The 20327-nt window shown below is 50.2% G+C and overlaps 1 protein-coding gene across 2 annotated transcripts; it reads right to left on the bottom strand.

Annotated features, from left to right (window-relative positions):
* Positions 1–5704: 5704 nt before the first annotated feature.
* On the bottom strand, positions 5705–18763 carry Copz2 (COPI coat complex subunit zeta 2). 2 transcript variants are annotated; one of them, XM_040749576.1, is made up of 9 exons: positions 18611–18763; positions 17864–17938; positions 14055–14136; positions 13435–13526; positions 12956–13011; positions 12085–12162; positions 10256–10307; positions 9170–9208; positions 5705–6043 (listed from the first exon to the last, which is right to left on the bottom strand). In XM_040749576.1, exons 1-9 carry the CDS (start codon positions 18710–18712, stop codon positions 5996–5998), a joined length of 624 nt encoding a protein of 207 aa, XP_040605510.1. In that variant the 5' UTR covers positions 18713–18763; the 3' UTR covers positions 5705–5995. The 2 variants fall into 2 exon arrangements, with proteins under 2 accessions (XP_040605510.1, XP_040605511.1); XM_040749577.1 differs by lacking the exon at positions 10256–10307.
* Positions 18764–20327: the final 1564 nt, after the last annotated feature.

Raw genomic sequence — 20327 nt, 5'->3', positions numbered from 1 at the left:
CATGGCAGCTCACCACTGTCTGTAACTCCAGCTCCAGGAGTTCTGATGCTCTCACACAGATACAAATTATAAATACAGGCAAAACACCAATGCACAAGAAAGAAAGAGAGAAAAGAAAGAAGGAAGGAAGGAAAGAAAGATGGTTGGGATCTGGAACCCTTGTTAGAGCTTGGAGAACATATGTGCTGTCTCTCTCCCCAGATGTTTCTTTTTAAAAAGATTTATTTGGCCGGGCATTGGTGGCGCACACCTTTGATCCCAGCACTTGGGAGGCAGAGGCAGGTGAATCTCTGTGAGTTTGAGGCCAGCCTGAACTAAAGAGCAAGTGCCAGGACAGGTTCCAAAGCAATACAGAGAAACCCTGTCTCGAAAAACAAAACAAAAAAAGATTTGTTTATTATGTATACAGCGTTCTGCCTGCATGTGTTCCTGTAGGCCAGAAGAGGGCACCAGATCTCCTTACAGATGGTTGTGAGCCACCATGCGGTTGCTGGGAATTGAACTCAGGACGTCTGTAGCCATCTTTCTTCTTAACCTCTCCCCAGATGTTTTCGGTCATCGTGTAATTTGAGGTCTGTTCTGAATGTTTGTAGACTCCCTATCTGCAAGCATAGTTTCACACCCAGTCTTGATCTGAGTCTTGATCAGAAAGTGTGCCTTCCGATTCATTTTATAAGTTCCTGGGGGCGGGGGTTGGGGCTGGGGTGGGGGTGGGGATGGAGGTGGCAGTGGTAGAGGGACAAGGGAGGAGGAGTGGGAGAGGGAACTGGGATTGACATGTGAAGCAAGCTATTTAAAATTAAAGTAATAACAAAAAGAAGTTCCCATCAGGAGCTGGGGAGACAGTTCATCAATTAAGAGACCTCACTGCTTCTCCAGAGGGCAAGAGTTGGGTTCCCAGCACCTGACCTGACAGTTTACAGTCTCCTGGAACTTTAGCGATTAAATGCCCTCTTCTGTCCTCTGAAAAGTATGCTTACACAACACACACACACACACACACTAAGTGTGGTAACACACACCCTTAATTCCAGCACTCAAGAGGCAGGGGCAGGCAGATCTCTGATGAGAGCCAGTTACAGGACTGACAGAGTTAGCCTTTTCTACATAGCAAGTTCCAGGACACCCAGGGCTACAAAGAGAAATACTGTACCCCCCCACAAAAAATAGACATTAATTTCTAAAAGAGAAGCTCTCATCAATCTCCAGCCAATTATGAAATGTCTGTTGGGAAAACTTCATCTCAAAAGGATTTAAATTTCAGTATTATGATCAGTATAGATTTTTTTCACCAAACAGCCTATGTGAAGGGACCACAGTCATCTGCGTGTACATAGAAAATCTACACCCTTCACAACCAATCTCATTTCTTGGGTCTTCATCTAAGATGAAGGAGAGCCTAGGGCCTAGAAGAAAGCCAGCCAAACGATGCTAGAATTGAACATGGCAACTGTTTGTTTAACTTCTTGTTGAAAATTCTCACTAAAAAGAACACACATCTTGTTATTGAACCTGCGTTCCCATCACTGCTCAGAAAGAACAAGATTGGGTTTTGTTTTTGTTTTTGTTTTTGTTCTTTTTTTTTTTTTTTTTTTTGGTTTTTCGAGACAGAGTTTCTCTGTGGCTTTGGAGGCTTTCCTGGAACTCGCTTGGTAGTCCAGGCTGGTCTCGAACTCACAGAGATCCGCCTGCCTCTGCCTCCCGAGTGCTGGGATTAAAGGCATGCGCCACCAACGCCCGGCGTTCATTTTGTTTTTTAAGGTAGGTTTTCTCTGTGTAGCATTGGAGCCTCTCCTGGGAACTCACTCAGTAAAACAGGCTGGCCTCGAACTCACAGAGATCCACCTGCCTCTGCCTTCCATGTGTTGGGATTAAAGGTGTGTGCTGCAGCCTCCATCACCACCACCACCACCACCACCCAGCTGGGATTGGATTTTTTTAAAGGTATTTATACCTTGACATATCCCTCAAATCTAACCCTTTCTTTGAACCCTCCACATCAACCTCACTGGTACCCTCATTTCATCACCTAAAATAGTGAATACATTGAGTCAACAAACAAATAAATGAATGAGACCCGGGTTGGGAGGAAAGAGAAGTCAATAAGGTTGTGCCCAGTAAATTATTCCCATTGCCAGAGTAGAAGGATCCCTGCTCTAGAAGAGCTCAGAATTAATTTCTCCCCACAGCATAGAAAGAGTTTTCTTGTTTGTTTGTTTTTAAAGATTTATTTATTTATTACGAACACAACACCCTGCCCCCATGTATGTCTACACATCAGAAGAGGGCACCAGATCTCATTACAGATGGTTGTGAGCCACCATGTGGTTGCTCGGAATTGAACTCAGGACCTTTGGAAGAGCAGTCAGTGCTCTTAACCTCTGAGCCATCTCTCCAGCATCCTTCTTGTTTGTTTTGAGACAGGCACTGCCTCACTATGCAGTCCAGGGTAGCATCAACTCCCTCCCCTCGCCCCCCCCCCCCCCCGTCTGAGCCTCCGGAGACCACATCGCGCTTCAGGTGAGTTTCAAAGGGCAAAGAAAGTGTGGGTTACCGCTGCTTTGCTTCGCCCCTCTCCCTGCCGGGCTGGCTCCGCCCCCACCAATGAGTTGAAAAGAGGCCCGTCCCCCTGCCCACTCCTCCAGACTACAGTGGTCCAGTCATCAGGCATCAGGGTGTCTGTCGTCCATCAGTGAGAACCAATGTCACAAGTCCTGCCTGTCTGCCTGCCAGCCAATTGGAGGGAGGCAGGAGGAGCACAGCGTGCATGCACCGTGTGTGTGTGTGTGTGTGTGTGTGTGTGTGTGTGTGTGTTGGGCGTGGGATGGGGCTGAGTTGACTCCAGGTATTATAAAGAGGGTTGAAAGGTCTAGACATGACTGGCATTCCCCGGTACCAAGTCCCTGAGTTTGTATTTCTCCAGTTCCCTCTTTTCCCTCTCGCTGGGCCTAAGTTCCCGAGGTCTCAGTTTCTGACCTGATGCTAACTAATTAGCTGCAGGAAAGGGGTGGCCCTAAGGCTCCTTGACTGAGTACCCTCGGGATCTACTGGGTCTTTCCCTGGTCAGGGGGAGGGGGGTGGTGAGGGTGGGGAGCTAGACAAGGAAGGACGCCAGGATAGGTAGACACGGAAAGACAAGCCCTGGTTCAGCAGTGCGGACGCCCTTCCCGAAACCCCTCGGGCTCCGGCCTGCGGCAGCGCTGCTGAGGCTATCCTTTCAGGAAGTTGGTGCGGCCTGCCAGCCAGGCGAGCTGTCTTGGCGTCTCCACTACTTAGCTGCAGGAATGGAGGCGGGGGGGCAGAGAATCAATAGCCAGAAGACTGGGCCTGCAGGCTTGGAGTCCTGGACACTATGGGAGTTCAGCACAACCCTCTCTGTGCAAGCCACTCCGGGCTGCTTAGCCAAACCTACCCTGTGGGATCAGGGTACCCTTTAGCATAACGGGTGAAGGGACTCTTTCTCGTCACCCTTACCCCGTGACCGTGTTCGGGTTTGGGTTCTTTTAAAGACCCATCCGTAGCGCAGGGCGGTCTCAAATTCACTAAGTAGTAGAAGACGACCTTGAACTGGTGCTTCCACAGCCTCCACCTCTCAAGTGTGTCTGACCGCGTCTGCGGTCCAAGTGTGAGCAGGAGTCGATATTCTAGGAGAGTGAGGAAGTTACTGTCCCCCACAGAATGACTTTGTGGAAGCTGCCGCACACATGGAAGTTTCAGGGTCTCTATGTCCCCCTTAATAAAACGTAGACAGACCCAAATTCGTGTGGGTCAAAGAATTGCCAGCTTGCGAGAAGTTTCCAGCTCCTCCTTGACGCTTCCGGTCCCCAATCTTACTCAACTGAAATTGCAGGGCCACACCGGGTTGCCAGGGAGCAGTAACCTCCAGGCCTTGCGGTCACTTAGGGACCATGGACAGCGCCAAGTGGCAGAATGTTTGAGTTTCTGAAGAACTTCTTTCCTGTCTCCACACCGGCCTCTGAACTCCACAATTTAACTGCACCATCTTCCCTCTCTCTCCTTTCAGAGTTGCCTTTTTGCATGCACAGTGACTCGGGAAAGGGTTGCATACACAGTCACTCTGGAGAGTCAGCGTTTATAATGAAAAGATTTATATTCCTGTACTGTGGCCGAGTTCCCTAAGTAAAGATGGAGCCATAGCCAGTATAAATATCCGGTCTGCTTTTTTGGGTTTGTTTTAAGAAAGTGTCTCATGCAACCTTGGCTGATCTCGAATTCTTTACGTAGTAAAAGATGACCTTAAGCTGGGCGTTGGTGGTGCACGCTTTTAATCCCAGCACTTGGGAGTCAGAGGCAGGCGAATTTCTGTGACCTCGAAATCGGCCTGGTCTACAGAGTGAGTGCCCGGACAGGCTCTAAAACTACACAGAGAAACCCTGTCTCAAAAAACCAAAGGGGGGGGAGGGGAGAGATGACCTTGAACTTGTGATTCTCCTGCCTCCGCCTGCAAAGAGCTGTGATTACAGGCGTGTCCTACATACCCGGCCTGGAAGTGACAACCACAGGGACAGGTTTTTATTAAGATCCAAAGCTCACTACTATCTTTATTATAGCAGCTGAATTAAAGCCCTGAATTGAGAGGGGAGTAGCGCCTGCTGGTTGCTAGGGCAACGCACTGGCGCTGGTGTCAGAGATCAGCACACCACGAGGAGGTTCCATCCCACTCCAGGGGAGGAGTTAATCCAGGCCTTAGACCCTGAGGCGTGCCAGTCCTTCCCTCCAGGTGGCGCTGTAGGACCACGGATGTTGTGCGGGGGCGGAGCTTCCTGCTGCGCTTTGCTCCTGTGAGGGGCGGGGGCTGGGGCGGGGCATGGGAGCCAGCGAAGACGACGACTCCCCTTGCGCTGCCGTAGAAAAGTTGGTGACGTGGAGATGCGGAAAGCATACGGGTCAGAGAAAGACCGGGAGAAAGTGCAGAGACTGGGACTAGGATAAGCAAGAGGGTCAGGATGCTCAGGAAGTTTGTTCATTTCCATCCTTGAGGTTTGTCCCTGTGAATCTCCTCTGTGGCCTCTCTGGAGCCCCGATCCTTTGCAGCCTCAGAGGTATACAGATGCTCTGGATACACGCGCAGTGGGCAGAAGTCAGTGCCTCCTCCTCGCCCCCAGGATCCAGACAGAACCAGTAACTTTATAGGGCTCTAGTGCCCAGGACATATGCCAAGACAGAATTCCGCGGTCTCAGGCACGCCAAGAAAAATAACCAAACTGTTCCTCACTTTGTCAAAGTAAGTCTGACTCTGGCTTCCTTTCTGGAAGCTGGTAATGGAAAAAATGACTCAAGGAATCCCTAGTGGAGCCTTCCTGTGTGTACTGCACACACAAAACGGGGGTACCATCTTCACCCCGCTTTCCTGGAAGACTATTATATTATTCCTGTCACTAATACCGCACCACACCGTCCTGTCCAGTCTCTCAACCACACATGGAACCCCAAGCTATCAGCGTTGTACCCCTCCCTGTCCTAAATACTTCCCTTTCCCTCGACCCACCCCGACGACCCCATTCACAGGTATAGCTCACCCGGGAGCACGGAAAACCCGCAAAGAAACACTGTGGAAACCCTCTTCTGAGCACACACGCACACTCGCACATGCACACGCACACACACGCGCGCGCACGCACATGCACACACACACACTACACGCACGCACGCACATACACACACAAAGCCAAGGAAGGAGATCTTTGGCAAGAAATGAAAGTTTATTAAGGCTTGGGGCTGAGAAAGACCGAGGTCGGAGGGAAGGAATCTTTGCTTGTTCCCATGGCCCCACGAGCAGGCCAGGGTGCTGAGCAGGGTTAACAGAGCTGGGACCAAACTTTTGCTTCTCAGAATCCCTGGCAGGAGACCTCAGGGATCAGTTCTGGGAGAGGCCTGAGGAGGCAGAGAGATCTCTCCTGCCCCTTGAGGTCTCGGGGATTTTGCAGAGACTGGGAAAAGGTTCTCTGGAGAAGGAGTCTCTACTCCAAGGTCTTCATTTCAGTAATGACCACTTAATTTGTTCCTTGGCTGACTGAAGAACCTGGGGGAAGGGTAGGATGGTGGGAGAAATAGTTGAGGAGAATGTCAATCAATGATGGTTTTAGTGGAGGTCCCTGAGACCTGAGGGCGCCTCTCCAGGCTCGATCACTAGGTGGCGGCAGCCTGCCTCTACTTAGTTTAAACGAGACCAGGCGAGCCCAGCGAGCCGCAGGCAAACCTCTGCTCGCTGCTGCCCAGGCCTGCCCACGTGCGGGTGTGGCAGCGCCCCCTGAATTCCCCGATCAATGCCAGAAGTTCCTCCTTACAGTGCCATCCCTAGGCAGGGGCTGGGCTCAGCCTCAACCCTGCCGGTGCTCAGGTACTCGGCACTTAACAAACCCCTGATTCTGGCCTTTATTGGGTTGTGTTCCCAGAACCCCATCTTGTGCTGATGGGGCAACAGCTGTGGATGTGTGGGTGCCTACAGCCAAGAAAAAAACACCTCAGTCCAGCGTATGCCCATATCCGTACCAAGATCACTTCGAGGCATGAACTCCCTCTCTCTCCCCCACACGTGCAGCCCATACTACCCATGTCCCTTCCTCCTGCACCCCCCTCCTTCCCGGGGACAGTGAACTCCCCCATCTCTCCTAGGGAACCCTTTCTCCACATCTCATTTTATGGTCACTACTATAAGCTTCATTTTTATTTAAGACTTTCACTAACACATGGGTGTGATGCCTGTAATTTCAGCTCCTGGGAGTATGAGGCAGGAGGATGACAAGTTCAAGGCCAGCCTGGGCTACATAGCAAGACCTTACCAGTCTTCATTCTTTGTTCATTTAGAAAATTAGGAATAATGTTTCCTGAGAATGTATGACTTAATGTTCTAGGCTCTTTCCGTCCATGAACTGGTTCATCTAGTTCTTTATTTATTTATTTTTCTTCACACAGGGTTTCTTTGTACAACAGTCCTGGTTGTCCTGGAACTCACTGTGTAGACCAGGATGGCCTTGAATTTAGAGATCCACCTGCCTCTGCTTCCACAGTGAGTAAAGGCATGGATCACCATGCCAGGTCTTGTTCTTTGATCCAAATCTGAAACACTGGAATTACAAGCATGCACCAGCACAAATGAACTATGCAGTGCGGGAAATCACCTGAGGCTTTGCACATGTTGAGCAAGCACTCTATATCACCAGTCCCAACTTATGCTATTCTTCTTTAATTTTTAAAATTTGTATGTGTGTTGCCAGGAGGTGGTGGTGGTACACACCTTTAATTCCAGCATTCAGGAGGCAGAGGCAGGTGGATTTCTGTGAATTCAAGACAAGCCTGGTCTGAAACCCTGTCTTCAAAAAAAATTGTATGTGTGTGTGTGTGTGTTTTGCCTATATATGTTCTGTGTACCATATGTGTGCCCGGGGGCCTGCAGAGGCCAGAAGACAGCACCAGCCTCCCCAGAACTAGAGTTGTAAATGGCTGGGCCACCATGTTTATGCCTGGAATTGAACCCGGGTCCTCTGTAAGAGCAGCAAGTGCTCTTAACCACTGAGCCATCTCTTTAGCTCTCCCCAACTTGTGTTCTATCCGCTCTGTTCATCAACACCCCACCTTTTACAATGCTTAATGTTTCTTTCACTTATTTACTTCAGTGTGTTTATGTGGAGGCCAGCGAACACCTTGTGGTGAGTCCGTTCTCTATCTTAGCAATCAAACTCTGCTCATCAGGCTTCTAGGAAAGTGCCTTTACTTGCCAAGACATCTCAATGGACTACTTATTTATTTTCGTATTTTTAAGACAGGGTCTCGTGTGGATCACTCTGGCCTCAACCTTGACAAGGCTTTGAACCCCTGATCATCCTGCCTCCACCTCCTAAGTGCTGGAATGATAGGTGTGTGCCACCACACCCAGCCTGGTTTATTTTACTTTATTGTTAGATAAAGTCTCATGTTATATCTCTGGCTAGCCTGGAACTCACCGTGTATGTAGCTCAGGCTGGCCTTGAATTTGAGATCCTCAGGCCCCAAGTGCTGAGACTAGGCCAGGCTCTTCCAACCTCCTTCCACCCCGAAAGCCACCATGCAAGCACACTCTTTCCCAGCAGAGCATGGGGAACCAGAGGGCAGATGGGGCGATGACAGTAGTGCGGATAATGGGTGTCACTCTTGGCGCTCCACACTGATGGCACAGCCCATCTCTGCAGGGCTGCCACGCCACATTAGGACCAGTTTACGTCAGACAATGAAGCCCCTTGGACACAGTAAGTCTGAGCAAATGGACAGATGGACAGACTAGCAGGAAGTCTGTGAGACTGGTGACCCAGTCTGTGAAGAGTAACCAGGACACACACACACACACACACACACACACACACATACACACACACACACAATGCCATCACATTATGCATGCAACCCAGATAGGGTTGTGCAAGGTGTGTGGTCGGCTCCTTTTCAACAGTCCAGCTACTAAGGGCAGAAGTGACGAGTGTGGAAAGTCAGAATCTACCGCTGAGTAATAAAGCCCTTAACAATGCCAGCATGGCCCCTGAGTGGTGAGGGTTAGAGCTGCAGACAAACTCCCCCATGGCATCCTGTCCAGGTTGAAGGAAATATGAGGGATCTGGGCCTCCACATTGCTTTGGGTAACAAGTAACCCAGGCATCATCAGGGTAGCTAGCTGAGGGTAGGAGATGAGGTGAGCAGGCGGTAATTTGTCCACTCATCCCTTTTACAAAGTCCTCAGGATACAGAGGCAGAGCTCTGTGAGTTGGAGGCCAGCCTGGTCTATAGAGCTAGTTGACACACACACACACACACACTCTCTCTCTCTGTCTGTCTCTCTGTCTGTCTCTCTCTCTCACACACACACACACTCTCTCTCTTTCTCTCTCACACACATACTCACTCTCTCACACACACACTCTCTCACACACACTCTCTCACACACATGCACACACACTCTCACACACTCTCTCACACTCTCACACACACTCTCTCACACACACATGCACGCACACACTCTCTCTCTCTCACACACACACACACACACACAGACACACGCTCACCAGCTCTCATCCCTTCTATCCCACACCTCTGGTTTCTTAACTCTGTCTCCCCTGGAGCCCTGGGCTCTCTGTGTCCTCTGGCCTGTTTCTGGACAAGGCAGATGCTTGGGGCTTACCTGGGCCACACTCTGTTCTGTTAGGCCAGTGTCATCAGTCTGTGGGGAAGGAGAATCACAGTCAGGAAAGAGTTGTTGCTAAGTCAGAGAGGTGACAGCTTGCAGGGTGAGGGGTGCAGTAGTTAGCATGACCCAGAATGGCACCCCTCGGGCGTTGGTGGCGCACGCCTTTAATCCCAGCACTCCGGAGGCAGAGGCAGGCGGATCTTGTGAGTTCGAGGCCAGCCTGGTCTACAGAGCGAGTTCCAGGACAGCCTCCAAAACAATACAGAGAAACCCTGTCTCGAAAAAACAAAACAAAACAAAAAAAAAAAAAAAAAACCAGAATGGCACCCCTGCCTCTGCTTAGCAGACAGAGGCCCAGCAGTCTGTCATCTGGAAGCCAAGACCTTTGGTAACTCATCTTCCATTGCTGGGGATTATACCTAGAGTCTCGAGTGGCCATGCCGGCACATGCCTTTAATCCCAGCACTGGGGAGGCAGAGGCAGGTAGATCTCTAAGTTCAAGGCCAGCCTGGTCTACAAAGAGGCTCCCTGGACAGGCTCCAAAGCTACACAGACAAACCCTATCTCGAAAAACCAAACCAACCAACCAACAAATAAATAAATTGAAACAGAAAAAAAAAAACCTAGTGTCTCACACATGCTAGCCAAGTGTTCTACCACTGAGCTGCCCCCTTAGTGAAACTGAGGGAGGCTGGAAAAGGAACAAAAGTTGGGGAAAGGTATCACCCATGCTGCAGGCATGGAAAAGCCAAACCAGAGCAGAAGGGTCCATCACAGTCCCCTAGGCTGCCTCCTGCGGTCGTTTTGACCATGCAGTTAGTTATTGCTCCATCCAAGCTTCTCACTGGAGGATGGGGAGGAGCTGTTTGTTTTATTTCATTTTTTATGGGGAATGAACTGGAAGCTTTCCTTTTAGCAACAGACACCTCCCCCCAAGCTGCCACCAGTAACTGCCTGTCAATGTGAAGCCTGAGTGACAGGACTCCCACCATCTGAGCCCTGACAGCCTGGTGCCCAGGAAGGACAAGGCGAGGGAAAGGCAGCCTGGAAAAGATAGGGGTGGGGTACAGAAAGGCTTACCCTAAAATTCACTTTCTGGATCACTTGCTGGGGGTCACTCTCCAGAATCACACTACAAGATGAGAGAAAATTTTGGCCTGGCTTGGTGATGTGAGCTCCCTCCAACAAGCCACTTTCTGATTTTTAAGATATCCTGTAGTGTCCCTCCTTCGGGGAACCTTCCCACAAGTGGTCCTGGTGTCACACCTACCAGTCCCTCTCCATGGGGGACTCTCGTCTTTGCTCCCTCTGCGCTTTATAGCACAGTCCACCTTCATGATCCCCTCTGGGTGAATACTCAACTAGGGGCTTTGTGACACAGCACAGCAGTTAAAGGTGCAGCCTGCCACCAAACCTGACAGCCCGAGCTCCATCCCCAGAGCCCACATGTAGAAGGAGAGAAGTGAGGTGAGCAGCTGGCCTCTGACCCCCACCCAGACTCAATGCTGTGCCACACACAGAGATCAAAGATTAATAATAATAATAACAATAATAAATGAAAAAACAAAAAAACAACTGAAATCAGGACAGCCCTGTCGAACAGAGGAGACGCTGTGAGGAGGGGCTAGGTCTTCTCACATTTAGAATCCAGCCATCGGTACAACACCAGGCAATAGCAGGCAGTTAATAGAACAGGAGAGCAGGGCGTTGGTGGCGCATGCCTTTAATCCCAGCACTTGGGAGGCAGAGGCAGGCGGATCTCTGTGAGTTCGAGACCAGCCTGGTCTACAGAGTGAGTTCCAGGACAGGCTCCAAAACAATACAGAGAAACCCTGTCTCGAAAAAAACAAAAAACAAACAAACAAACAAAAAGAACAGGAGAGCTGGTGGTGGTGGTGCAACACCCTTAATCCCAGCACTCGGGAGGCAGAGGCAGGTGAATCTTTGTGAGTTTGAGGCCAGCCTGAATTACAGAGCTAGTTCCAGGACAGCCTAGGCTACACAGAGAAACCCTGTCTCAGGAAAAACAAAACAAAAACCAGAAGGAGCGGTGAGGCATTCGCAGCACCCCACCTCCCGGAGGCCCCTGCTCTCAGGTTGGATGGTGCAATCCATGGGAAGAGCACAGCCTCTCCTGCACATGGTTTTAGATCTTGGCCCTGCCAAGGTGTGTGACCTCGGATGAGTTACTAGAATCTCTGAGCCTGTTTCCTCCTCTGTAAAATGGGCAGATGTTTCAAAGTGGCTGTAATCCCAGCACCTCCGTCTCTGAGACAAGAGAGCAAGGGGAGGGAAGCTTCTGCTATCATTTGTCCCAGAGTCAGAACTTTGTTCTTCCCTGATTATTGTCCCCTCTTCAAGGAATTCTACTAACCAACTTTTCTCATAAAGGCTCCCAACCATCCAGGAGTCTGCTGGCATACTAATGAGAGGCAATATTTACTAATGAAAAAGATTAAAAAAAAATCCCCAAATTGTCAATGAGAACTATGGGCTTTATACACATAATTTTGTATGACTCTTGCCATCCTGTGTGATAGCGTCCTTTTATCCCCGTTTTAGTGACAGGAAAAGAGGACTCAAGGAGAGTCAGTATCACGTGTATCCAGCTGGCATCGGAGGGGATGCTCTGGCTGAGGTCCTCAGAAAAGGACAGGTGTCTCTATTCCTCCTTAGCACTGAAGATCAACCTGGATTTCCCCAAACTAGATCTATATAGTTGCCTTCTGTAGGTGGCTGTCAGGCTACCTTTCCGTTTGGCTTGCTAAGCTAGAAATGATAAAGGAATAAGGTTGGGGGCCTAGTAGGAATTCGTGGGAGAAGGGAGGACGAGTTGGCCAGAGAGGTGACCACTATGACAAGGTCATTCTGAGCACCCTCAAAGTCTCTCCTCTCTATCCCCTCCTCACCCGCCATCTACAATCTCATCCAGCACCAAGAAGGCTCCATCCATGTTCTCCAGCAACCAGCGTTTCTCCACGTTCTTCCTGTGGGCAGACACAAGAGCCTGAGCCTCCGGGTGGCTGAGAGGAACCATGACTCCTCTAAGTGAGGCAGCCAGCGCCTCTCTTCCCAATACCCCTTCCCAACAAGGCCTGGGCAGGAGAGTGCAAGGCAGTGGGGAGCAGAGCCAATGCCAGGGGCTAATGAGCACAGAGCAGGCTAGGGTCATCCTAGGTTGGTTTGCCCAGTTTGTCAACCTTCCTAATGCTGCCACCCTTATATACAGTTCCTCATGTTGTGGTAACTCCCAAACATTTTTGTTGTTACTTGTTAACTGCAGTTTTGCTACTGTTATGAATCATAATGTAAACATCTGATATGCAGGATACATGCGACCCCTGTGAATGACCCTTTCACAGGTCCATGTTCCTGGTGTAGGTATCAATACTGATTGGGGATGCAGGGAAAACCAACTCTGAGTTTAAAGTTAAAAACACTGTTTACAGCGGGGCACACACCTGTAATTCCAGCACTCCGGGGACCAAGGAAAGAGGACTGAGTGGGAAGCCAGTGTAGGCTGGGTAATAAGACCTTCCTCTCCCTCTCTCCCTGCTCTCCCTTAGTTTGGAATTTGTGTGGATTTGCATACTGTGACCTCTAGCAACTCTGTGTCTTGAGATTTGATATCTGACCACGGGCATGGCTCTACTTGTGGCTGCATGGAAGTCAGGGGCCTTGCAGAGATCCCAGGAGGACTGCAGGGCGGAAGAGCCTTGCCTCTGGGACAAAGGGAAAGGCCTGGGGCAGTGGCCCTGGAGTGCAGAAGGTCTCACTTACCTTAAGATGTGGCTGAGAGAGTCGAACAGGCAGGCAAGAACAGACATGAGCATCAGCTGAGGAGGAGGTGGGGGAGGAGGAAGAGAAGAGAGCTGAAGCTGGAAGCTGAGAGACCCACAGCAGGCCTCTGAGCTCCTGTGTGGACCAGGTGGGAGCACTCCCTCCTCAGAGAGGGCTTGGCTGGAGGCTAGCAGCACTTCCCAAGGTTTGGCCTGGGGGACACTGCAGTGCTCCCCTGGAGGACACACTGGGTGTCTCCTCTAGATATGCTTAGGAAGAACTAACAACTCCCTACAGAAGGTGTGATGATTACATTTCTAGTTCCCAAGGCACCTAAGGGCCATTATGGGTGTGCACAGTTGCAGAGAGACCTAGTCTGGCTGCCCTCTCCCCCAAAGGAAGGATAGCAACAGTGAACACCCCGAACCCACCTCCACCCCAGGACAGACTCTCCTTGTCACCCAACCTCCTAAATTTACCTCGTTCTCCGAGGAGGAGCCCACCACATACAGGAGGAGGTCAATGCTGCTCTTGTAGACAATGGTCATGCCCCCTAAAAATGCGATCTCACCTAGAAACAGGAGGGCTTTCAAATCAGCATAACTCCACCCCAGCCTGGGGCTAGCCTGGTCTCCCCATGCCTCTTTGTTTCCTACTTCCTTTCCCAAGGAACTCTAGTCAGACCATGACTACTGGGAGGCAAACTGTGTCCTTAGGCCCATCCCAAGTGCTATGTGTTGAGAGGGCCCCCTCTTGAGGGGTCAACAGACTCAGCCTACAGCTGACCTCCTTGGACCCTCCATCCCATGCAATGCCCTGGGACCAGATCCAAGTGTGTGTAGGGGGCACACAGCACAGTTGGCCTCCGCAACAGAGAGGAGGGGCAGGGTTGAGAGTGATGGGGAGTGAAGGTTCCGGGGTGAATGAAAAAGGGGGGGAAGGCAGCTGCGGAGGAGCAGACAAAGGGCCTCAGAGGAGGAGGGATGGCCTGTGGGCGTGCAAGGCCAGCAAGGACAGATGTGCCCAGATGGGGAAGATGACAGCCAGCCAGCAGTGGTCAGTCATCTGAGAGGCGCAGGGGAGGAAGGGCAGGCGTTACTTTCAGCTCGGCTGGTCTTGTTGAAGACATTTTTCTCGAAAACCATCTGCTCCTTCATGGAGGGAAACGTGTCGTCATAATACTGTGAGAAGGAGAAGGAGAAGGTATTGCCCGGAGCCAGCTCCAGCCTTGGGAGGGGGCTAGCAGGGACTGTGAGGCTGTGCCTCCTGGTCACCTCCCTCCAGGCCCTGCCTGCTGCCAGGTCCCCATCAACAAATTCCAAGCAAAGACAATCGAAGTACGGAGATATCGGGGCTGCCTTTGGGGTCCTCATCTGGTTTTCTTCCTCTCTCCCTTTCCTCCTTCTCTTTCTCTCCCTCCTTCCTCTTTTTTTTTTTTTTTTAAGATTTATTTATTATGCATGCCTGCAGGCCAGAAAAGGGCACCAGATCTCATTACATATGTCTGTGAGCCACCAAGTGATTGGTGGGAATTGAACTCGGGACCTCTGGAAGAACAGTCAGTGCTCTTTACCTCTGAGCCATCTCTCCAGCCCCCTCCATCCTTCTTTTTCTTCCTTTCTCCTGTGTTTCCTTCCTTCCAGCAGCGCTGGATTGCAAACCAGCGCTTCACACATGGCTAGCTAAGTATTCTACCACTGAGCTGAGTCCCAGCTAGTGTTCTCTCTCCCAATCCTTCCTCCCTCCTTCCCTTCCTTCTCTCCTTTTCTCCAGGTCTGGGGATGGAACCCAGGGTATTATGCATGATAGGCAAGTAAGTGCTTTGCCGCTAACCTACATTCTTAAGCCTCTGTCTCAATTATTTTATTTTATTTTTGAAATAGGGTCTAACTGTGCCACCTAGCTGGCCTGCTATATGTAGACCAGGCTAGCCCAATTTCTTTCTTTCTTTTTAAATGTTTAGGTTTTTTTGGTGTGTTTTTTGTTTTTGAGAGTTTTGTTTTGTTTTGTTGTTTTTTGAGACCTTTCCTCTGTGTAGTCCTGGCTCTCCTGGAACTGGCTCTGTAGACCAGACTGGCTTTGAACTCACTCTGCCTCCTGAGTGTTGGTTTAGAGGCATGTGCTACCGCTGCCCAGATCATCCTCAATTTTTTTTGCTTTTTGTTTTTCCAGACAGGCTCTCTCTCTCTCTCTCTCTCTCTCTCTCTCTCTCTCTCTCTCTCTCTCTCTCTCTCTCTCTCTCTCTCTCTCTTTTGAGGCAGGGTTTCTCTGTGGCTTTGGAGGCTGTCCTGGAACTAGCTCTTGTAGACCAGGCTGGCCTCGAACTCACAGAGATCCACCTGCCTCTGCCTCCCGAGTGCTGGGATTAAAGGCGTGCGCCACCAACGCTGGGCCAGGGTTTCTCTTTGTAGTCTTGGTTATCCTGGAGCTTACTCTGTTGACCAGGCTGGCCTTGAACTCAAGGGATCTGCCTGCCTCTGCCTCCTGAGTGCTAGAATTAAAGGTGTAGGCTTCCACCACCCGGAAGTCCTCAATTTCTTAGCATATAACAAGGATAGGCTGGGCAGTGGTGGTGCATGCCTTTAGTTCCACCACTCAGGAGGCAGAGGTAGGTGGATCTCTGTGAGTTCAAGGCCAGCCTGGTCTATAAGAGCTAGTTCCAGGACAGCCTCCAAAGCCTGTCCTGAAACTAGAACAGAGAAACCCTGTCTCAAAAAACCAAACCAAAAAAAAAAAAAAAAGAAGAAGAAGAATGAAAAGAAAAGAAAAATCAAGCAACCAACCAAACCAAGGATAAGACCTTCTAGGAGGCTCCAGAGGCTTGGTAATACTGATTCACCCTGCCCATCTGCTAAAGCACAGTGTGGCCACTCAATTTTCTTTCTTTTTTTTTTAAATTGTTCTCTTTTATTTTTTTAAGATTTATGTATCTATTACATATACAGTGTTCTGTCTACATGACAGAAGAGGGCACCAGATTGAATTGTAGATGGTTGTGAGCCACCATGTGGTTGCTGGGAATTGAACTCAGGACCTCTGGAAGACCAGCCAGTGCTCTTAACCTCTGAGCCACCTCTCCAGCCCCTGCCACTCAATTTTCTAAATGTGAATTTTCGGTAGTTAATTCTGCCATTAAGTTAGCAGATTCTCTGGTGGGTCCTACCATGGTGAACAAACTCATTTGAATGTTATGAAGACTAAGTTTCAACTCCAAAAAAATGAAAACATAATTCACATCTAATTTAGATGCTGTAGCAGGTGTGGTGATATAGGCCTGGAATCCCAACACTTGGGAGGAAGAATCAGGAAGAACAAGATTTCCGGGCCAGCCTTCACTACATGAGACCCTGTCTCAAAAGAAAAGAAAAAGAGGTATGGTTCACACAAATAGTCTCAGCATTTGAGAGGCTGAGGCGGGATCATAGTGACTTGCAGGCTAGCCTGGGCTACACAGTAAGTTCCAAACTATCCTTGGTTATAGACTGAGTCCCTGTTTCAAAAAGCAAAACAAACAAACAAAAAGTATCTAGGGGGCTAGTTGTGGTGGTGCCCTTTAACCCCAGCAAATCTCTGAGTTTGAGGCTAGCTTGGTCCATGGAGTGAGTTCTAGGACAGTTAGAGCTACACAGAGAAACCCTGTCTTAAAAAGCAGACAAACAAAAAAGTTAGGGTGTGGTGTTATATGCTTGCCTATGATCTCAGTCCTTAAGATGTAGAGGCAGGAGAAGCAAGACAAGTTTAAACCCAACCTGGTCCACAACAAAACAAAAAAGTATTATATTTCTACTACAGTTAATTGTATCAGTGGCAGGAATATTATTTAGTGATTAATTGATTGTGATTGTTTTGGTTTTTTTGTTGTTGTTTTTTTCCCAAGACAGGGTTTCCTTGTGTAGCTTTGGAGGCTGTCCTGGAACTTGCTCTCTAGACCAGTCTGACCTTGAACTCACAGAGATCTGCCTGTCACTGCCTCCTGAGTGCTGAGATTAAAGAAGATATATGCAACACTGCCTGGCCTTCAGTGGCAGGAGTTTTAGGGTTTTTTCCCTTTTCTTAAACACTTTAGTGTGTGTGTGTGTGTGTGTGTGTGTGTGTGTGTGTTTGTGTGTGTGTGTGTTTGTGTGTGTGTGTTTGTGTGTGTGTGTTTGTGTGTTTGTGTGTGTGTGTGTGTGTGTGTGTGTGTGTGTGTGTTGGGGACAAGTGTGGAAATCAAAGGACAACCTGAGGGAATTTGTTCCTCCATAGTGAATTCAGGATCCAACTCAAGCTGTCAGGCTGGTGGCAAGCACCCTTACCTGGGACTTAGCTTCAAATTTAGTGTTAGCTCATCTCAGCCAGGCCATGTAAAATGGATGCCAGACAACTCAAAGAGAGTTCCATGAAAACCACCGGAATCCCCAAATCTAAGTCCTGAGTCTGGGTGTCATGGCACTAACCCTGTGACCTCAGGCAGCCTGCTTAGCTTCTCTGCACTTCATTTTCTCCATCTGTGAAGTTAGAGAGTAGGACAATACGGCCTCCCAAATCCCACCTAATCCTAAATACTCATGCTAACAAACTCTTTGTATTTACCACGCTAGAATACAGAAGCACTCGGGTCCCTTGTCTACAGTTTAGGGATTTGGACTCCTAGGTCCCAGCTCGGATCTCCCCTGATCCCTTTGATGGCGTTTCCCTTCCCAAGCCCGGTTAGGTCAAGGACAACGACAAGACATGTTAGAGGACATGAGCAGAAACAGAGGGAATGGCCCCCTTTCTCTGCCCGCCATCAGATTGATAAAGCATAGCAAGGACAGAGTGACTTCTAGAGAATCCAGGCTGGGCTGCTCTGCCATAAATGGGCTGGGTGGGGACCGTTTGTCTTGGACATGTGGCACTGTCTTCGGGGTTTCTGTGGTGAGGGGTTACCTTAGCCAGCAGCCTTCGCCCATCATTATCTAGGATGAAGACAGCCTTGATGGTGTAGAGAGAAGGTTCCTGAAACTGACACAGGAAAGAAACCCCTGACTCAAAGTGGACCCATATCGTGGGCTCTATGGAGTCAGCTAGCCCCCAATCCAGAGCTGGTTCCAGCCCATCCCTGTGCCACATGGACTATTTCCGGTGCCCACTCTACTCCCAAGCAGATGTTCCACGGCAGGTCCGAGGCGTGGGCTCTGTGCCCGCTGGGTGCAGAAAGTCCTACCGGGCCCAAGTTCTGTCATGCACTGACTGCTCCAGAGCCAGAGTCGGAGTGTATCACAGAACCTGGACCAGGGGAACAGCGGCGCCGAGCCTCCTTGTGTCCAGCCGACCCCAAGCTCCAGAAGCGCGGCCATCACCCTGGAGCAAGGGAGCCCAACCAGACCACCGCGCCACTCCCACTCCTCCCTCGTCCGTCCCGCTAGAATCTCACCCTTAATCCCGCCACCGCAGTCAGTCCCTATCACTGCCGTGAGTTCCCCAGAACTTCAGCCCCACGACACTCCACTCGGGCCAGGCCTCCTCGGCCGTGCGCTTCAGGACGAACTTTTTTCTCCCCTCTTTGGGCCCGGGCTCCCTCTCCGGGGCTAGGTAGTGGTGGCACAAAGTTCCCAGCCCTGGAGCCCGAGGCAAGTCGGCTGCCCCCCCACCCCAATCCTGCTGCCCCGGGACCCAGCACTCCATGATCCGTACCCTCGGTTCCGTGGCTCGGGTGGGCGGCGTTGCGCCCCTGGCTTGGGCGGCCGAGGCCCCCTCCCCCGGGTGAGGACGTGGCCAGGCCTCCGGCCGCTGCATTCCGCTCGCTACTTGCACTGACAGCGCCGCCCCGCCCTGCGCCCGTCCCCCGCGGCGCCGCCCCTCCGCCCAGTCCTGCGGGGCTGGCCTCTGTCTGCGTCCCCTCTCTCTGAGCGAGCTTTCCGCCTGACCCCCACTCCACAGAACCGCCTCTCCCCACCTGGCTTCTTTCTCATTCTTCTCCCGGGGCCCCTCTCTGCGCCTCCAAGTTTCTCAGTTAATCCAAAGCCCCTCCTGCCTCTTACTCCCTCTTCTGGCCCGGGGGTCTGTGACTTTGGTTCATAGAGGTGTCCACGTGGCTGTCCAGGGCCAGGCTGGATCATAGGTGAGGCTCACTTTTTTCTCAGGACCCCCAGGTGTCATTGGGACAAATATTTTAAGTCACCTTTTTGGATCCCAGGACAAAGCCTATCAGAAAGACCAGGTGGCGACCTCTTCCATGGAGAAGAGTTCTCTCGTACTCACTGGGGAAAAAAACATGGGCTGAGGGACACTTCCCCAAAGACATTTTTCAAGACGCAGAGAAGGAAAAGGCAGGTAGTTCAAGCCTGTAATCCAACCTGAGCCTGCAGACTCCTGGCCAGAGTGCAATCATACACGATGGAGTAGTTAATGGTGCCTGGCCAACCATTCAGAACACTGATGGTGTGCCTTTTACTCTGAACACTCTCATTGTCTGTGGGAAGGAGGCATTTTCAGACAAACTTCGTGTGACTTTTTCAAGTTGGTTGGGCTAATAGGTAATTGAGTGGGAGAGTCCTAGGCTTTGAACAGGAGTAGTTCCCCCCATTTTGTCCTTGAGGGCCACAGGGTGGAGTGTCACAATCACTCACCTCAGATGGTCCACCAGAGGCTTCCTTCCGCTGAAAGCATCAAGCCTTTCCCTTCCCAACTTTGCCTCTTTTATTTTTAAAAGTTACACTATCTATCTATCTAATTTACTTATTTATTCATGGGAGTGTGCCACAGCACTCAAGTGGAGGCCAGAGGACAACTTATAGGAGTCAGTTCTCTCCTACTTTCTGGGTCTTGGGGAATGGATTTGGTTTGTTAGCCTTTACCCGCTGAGCCATCTTATTGGCCTGAAAGCTTCTTCTTAAATATCCTCATCAAGGGGGCTGGAGAAATGGCTCAATCATTAAAAATTATTTGTTGCTCCTGTACAAGACCCAACTTCAGTTCCCACTCCCACATCATGTGGCTGGCAAGCACCTGTAACTCAGGTTCAGGGGATCTGGCACCCTCTTCTGGCTTCCACAGGCATTACACACATGTGGAGTACATACAGACAAGGAGGCACACACACAAAAACAAACAAATAAATAAATTTTCCTGGGTGTGGTGATACCAGTCTTTAATCCCAGGATTTGGGAGGTAGAAGCAGGTGCCTCTCTATAAGTATGAAGCCATCCTGATCTATATAGCAAGTTCTGGGCCAGCTAAGACTGCATAGTCTATGGTGGCACATTTAGCTTTGACTGTCTTGGAACTCACTCTGTAGACCAGGCTGGCCTCAAATTTACAGAGATCCGCCTGCCTCTGCCTCCCAAGTGCAGAGACTAAAGGCATGCACCACTACCGACAGGTAGGTTCAAATTCAACCTCTGAAGAATTT

This window comes from Mesocricetus auratus, unplaced genomic scaffold (genome assembly GCF_017639785.1).
Source record: "Mesocricetus auratus isolate SY011 unplaced genomic scaffold, BCM_Maur_2.0 Super-Scaffold_100007, whole genome shotgun sequence".
Lineage (NCBI taxonomy): Eukaryota > Metazoa > Chordata > Mammalia > Rodentia > Cricetidae > Mesocricetus > Mesocricetus auratus.
Note: the sequence above shows the minus strand (reverse complement) of the source record. Positions and strands in the feature narration are given on the sequence as shown.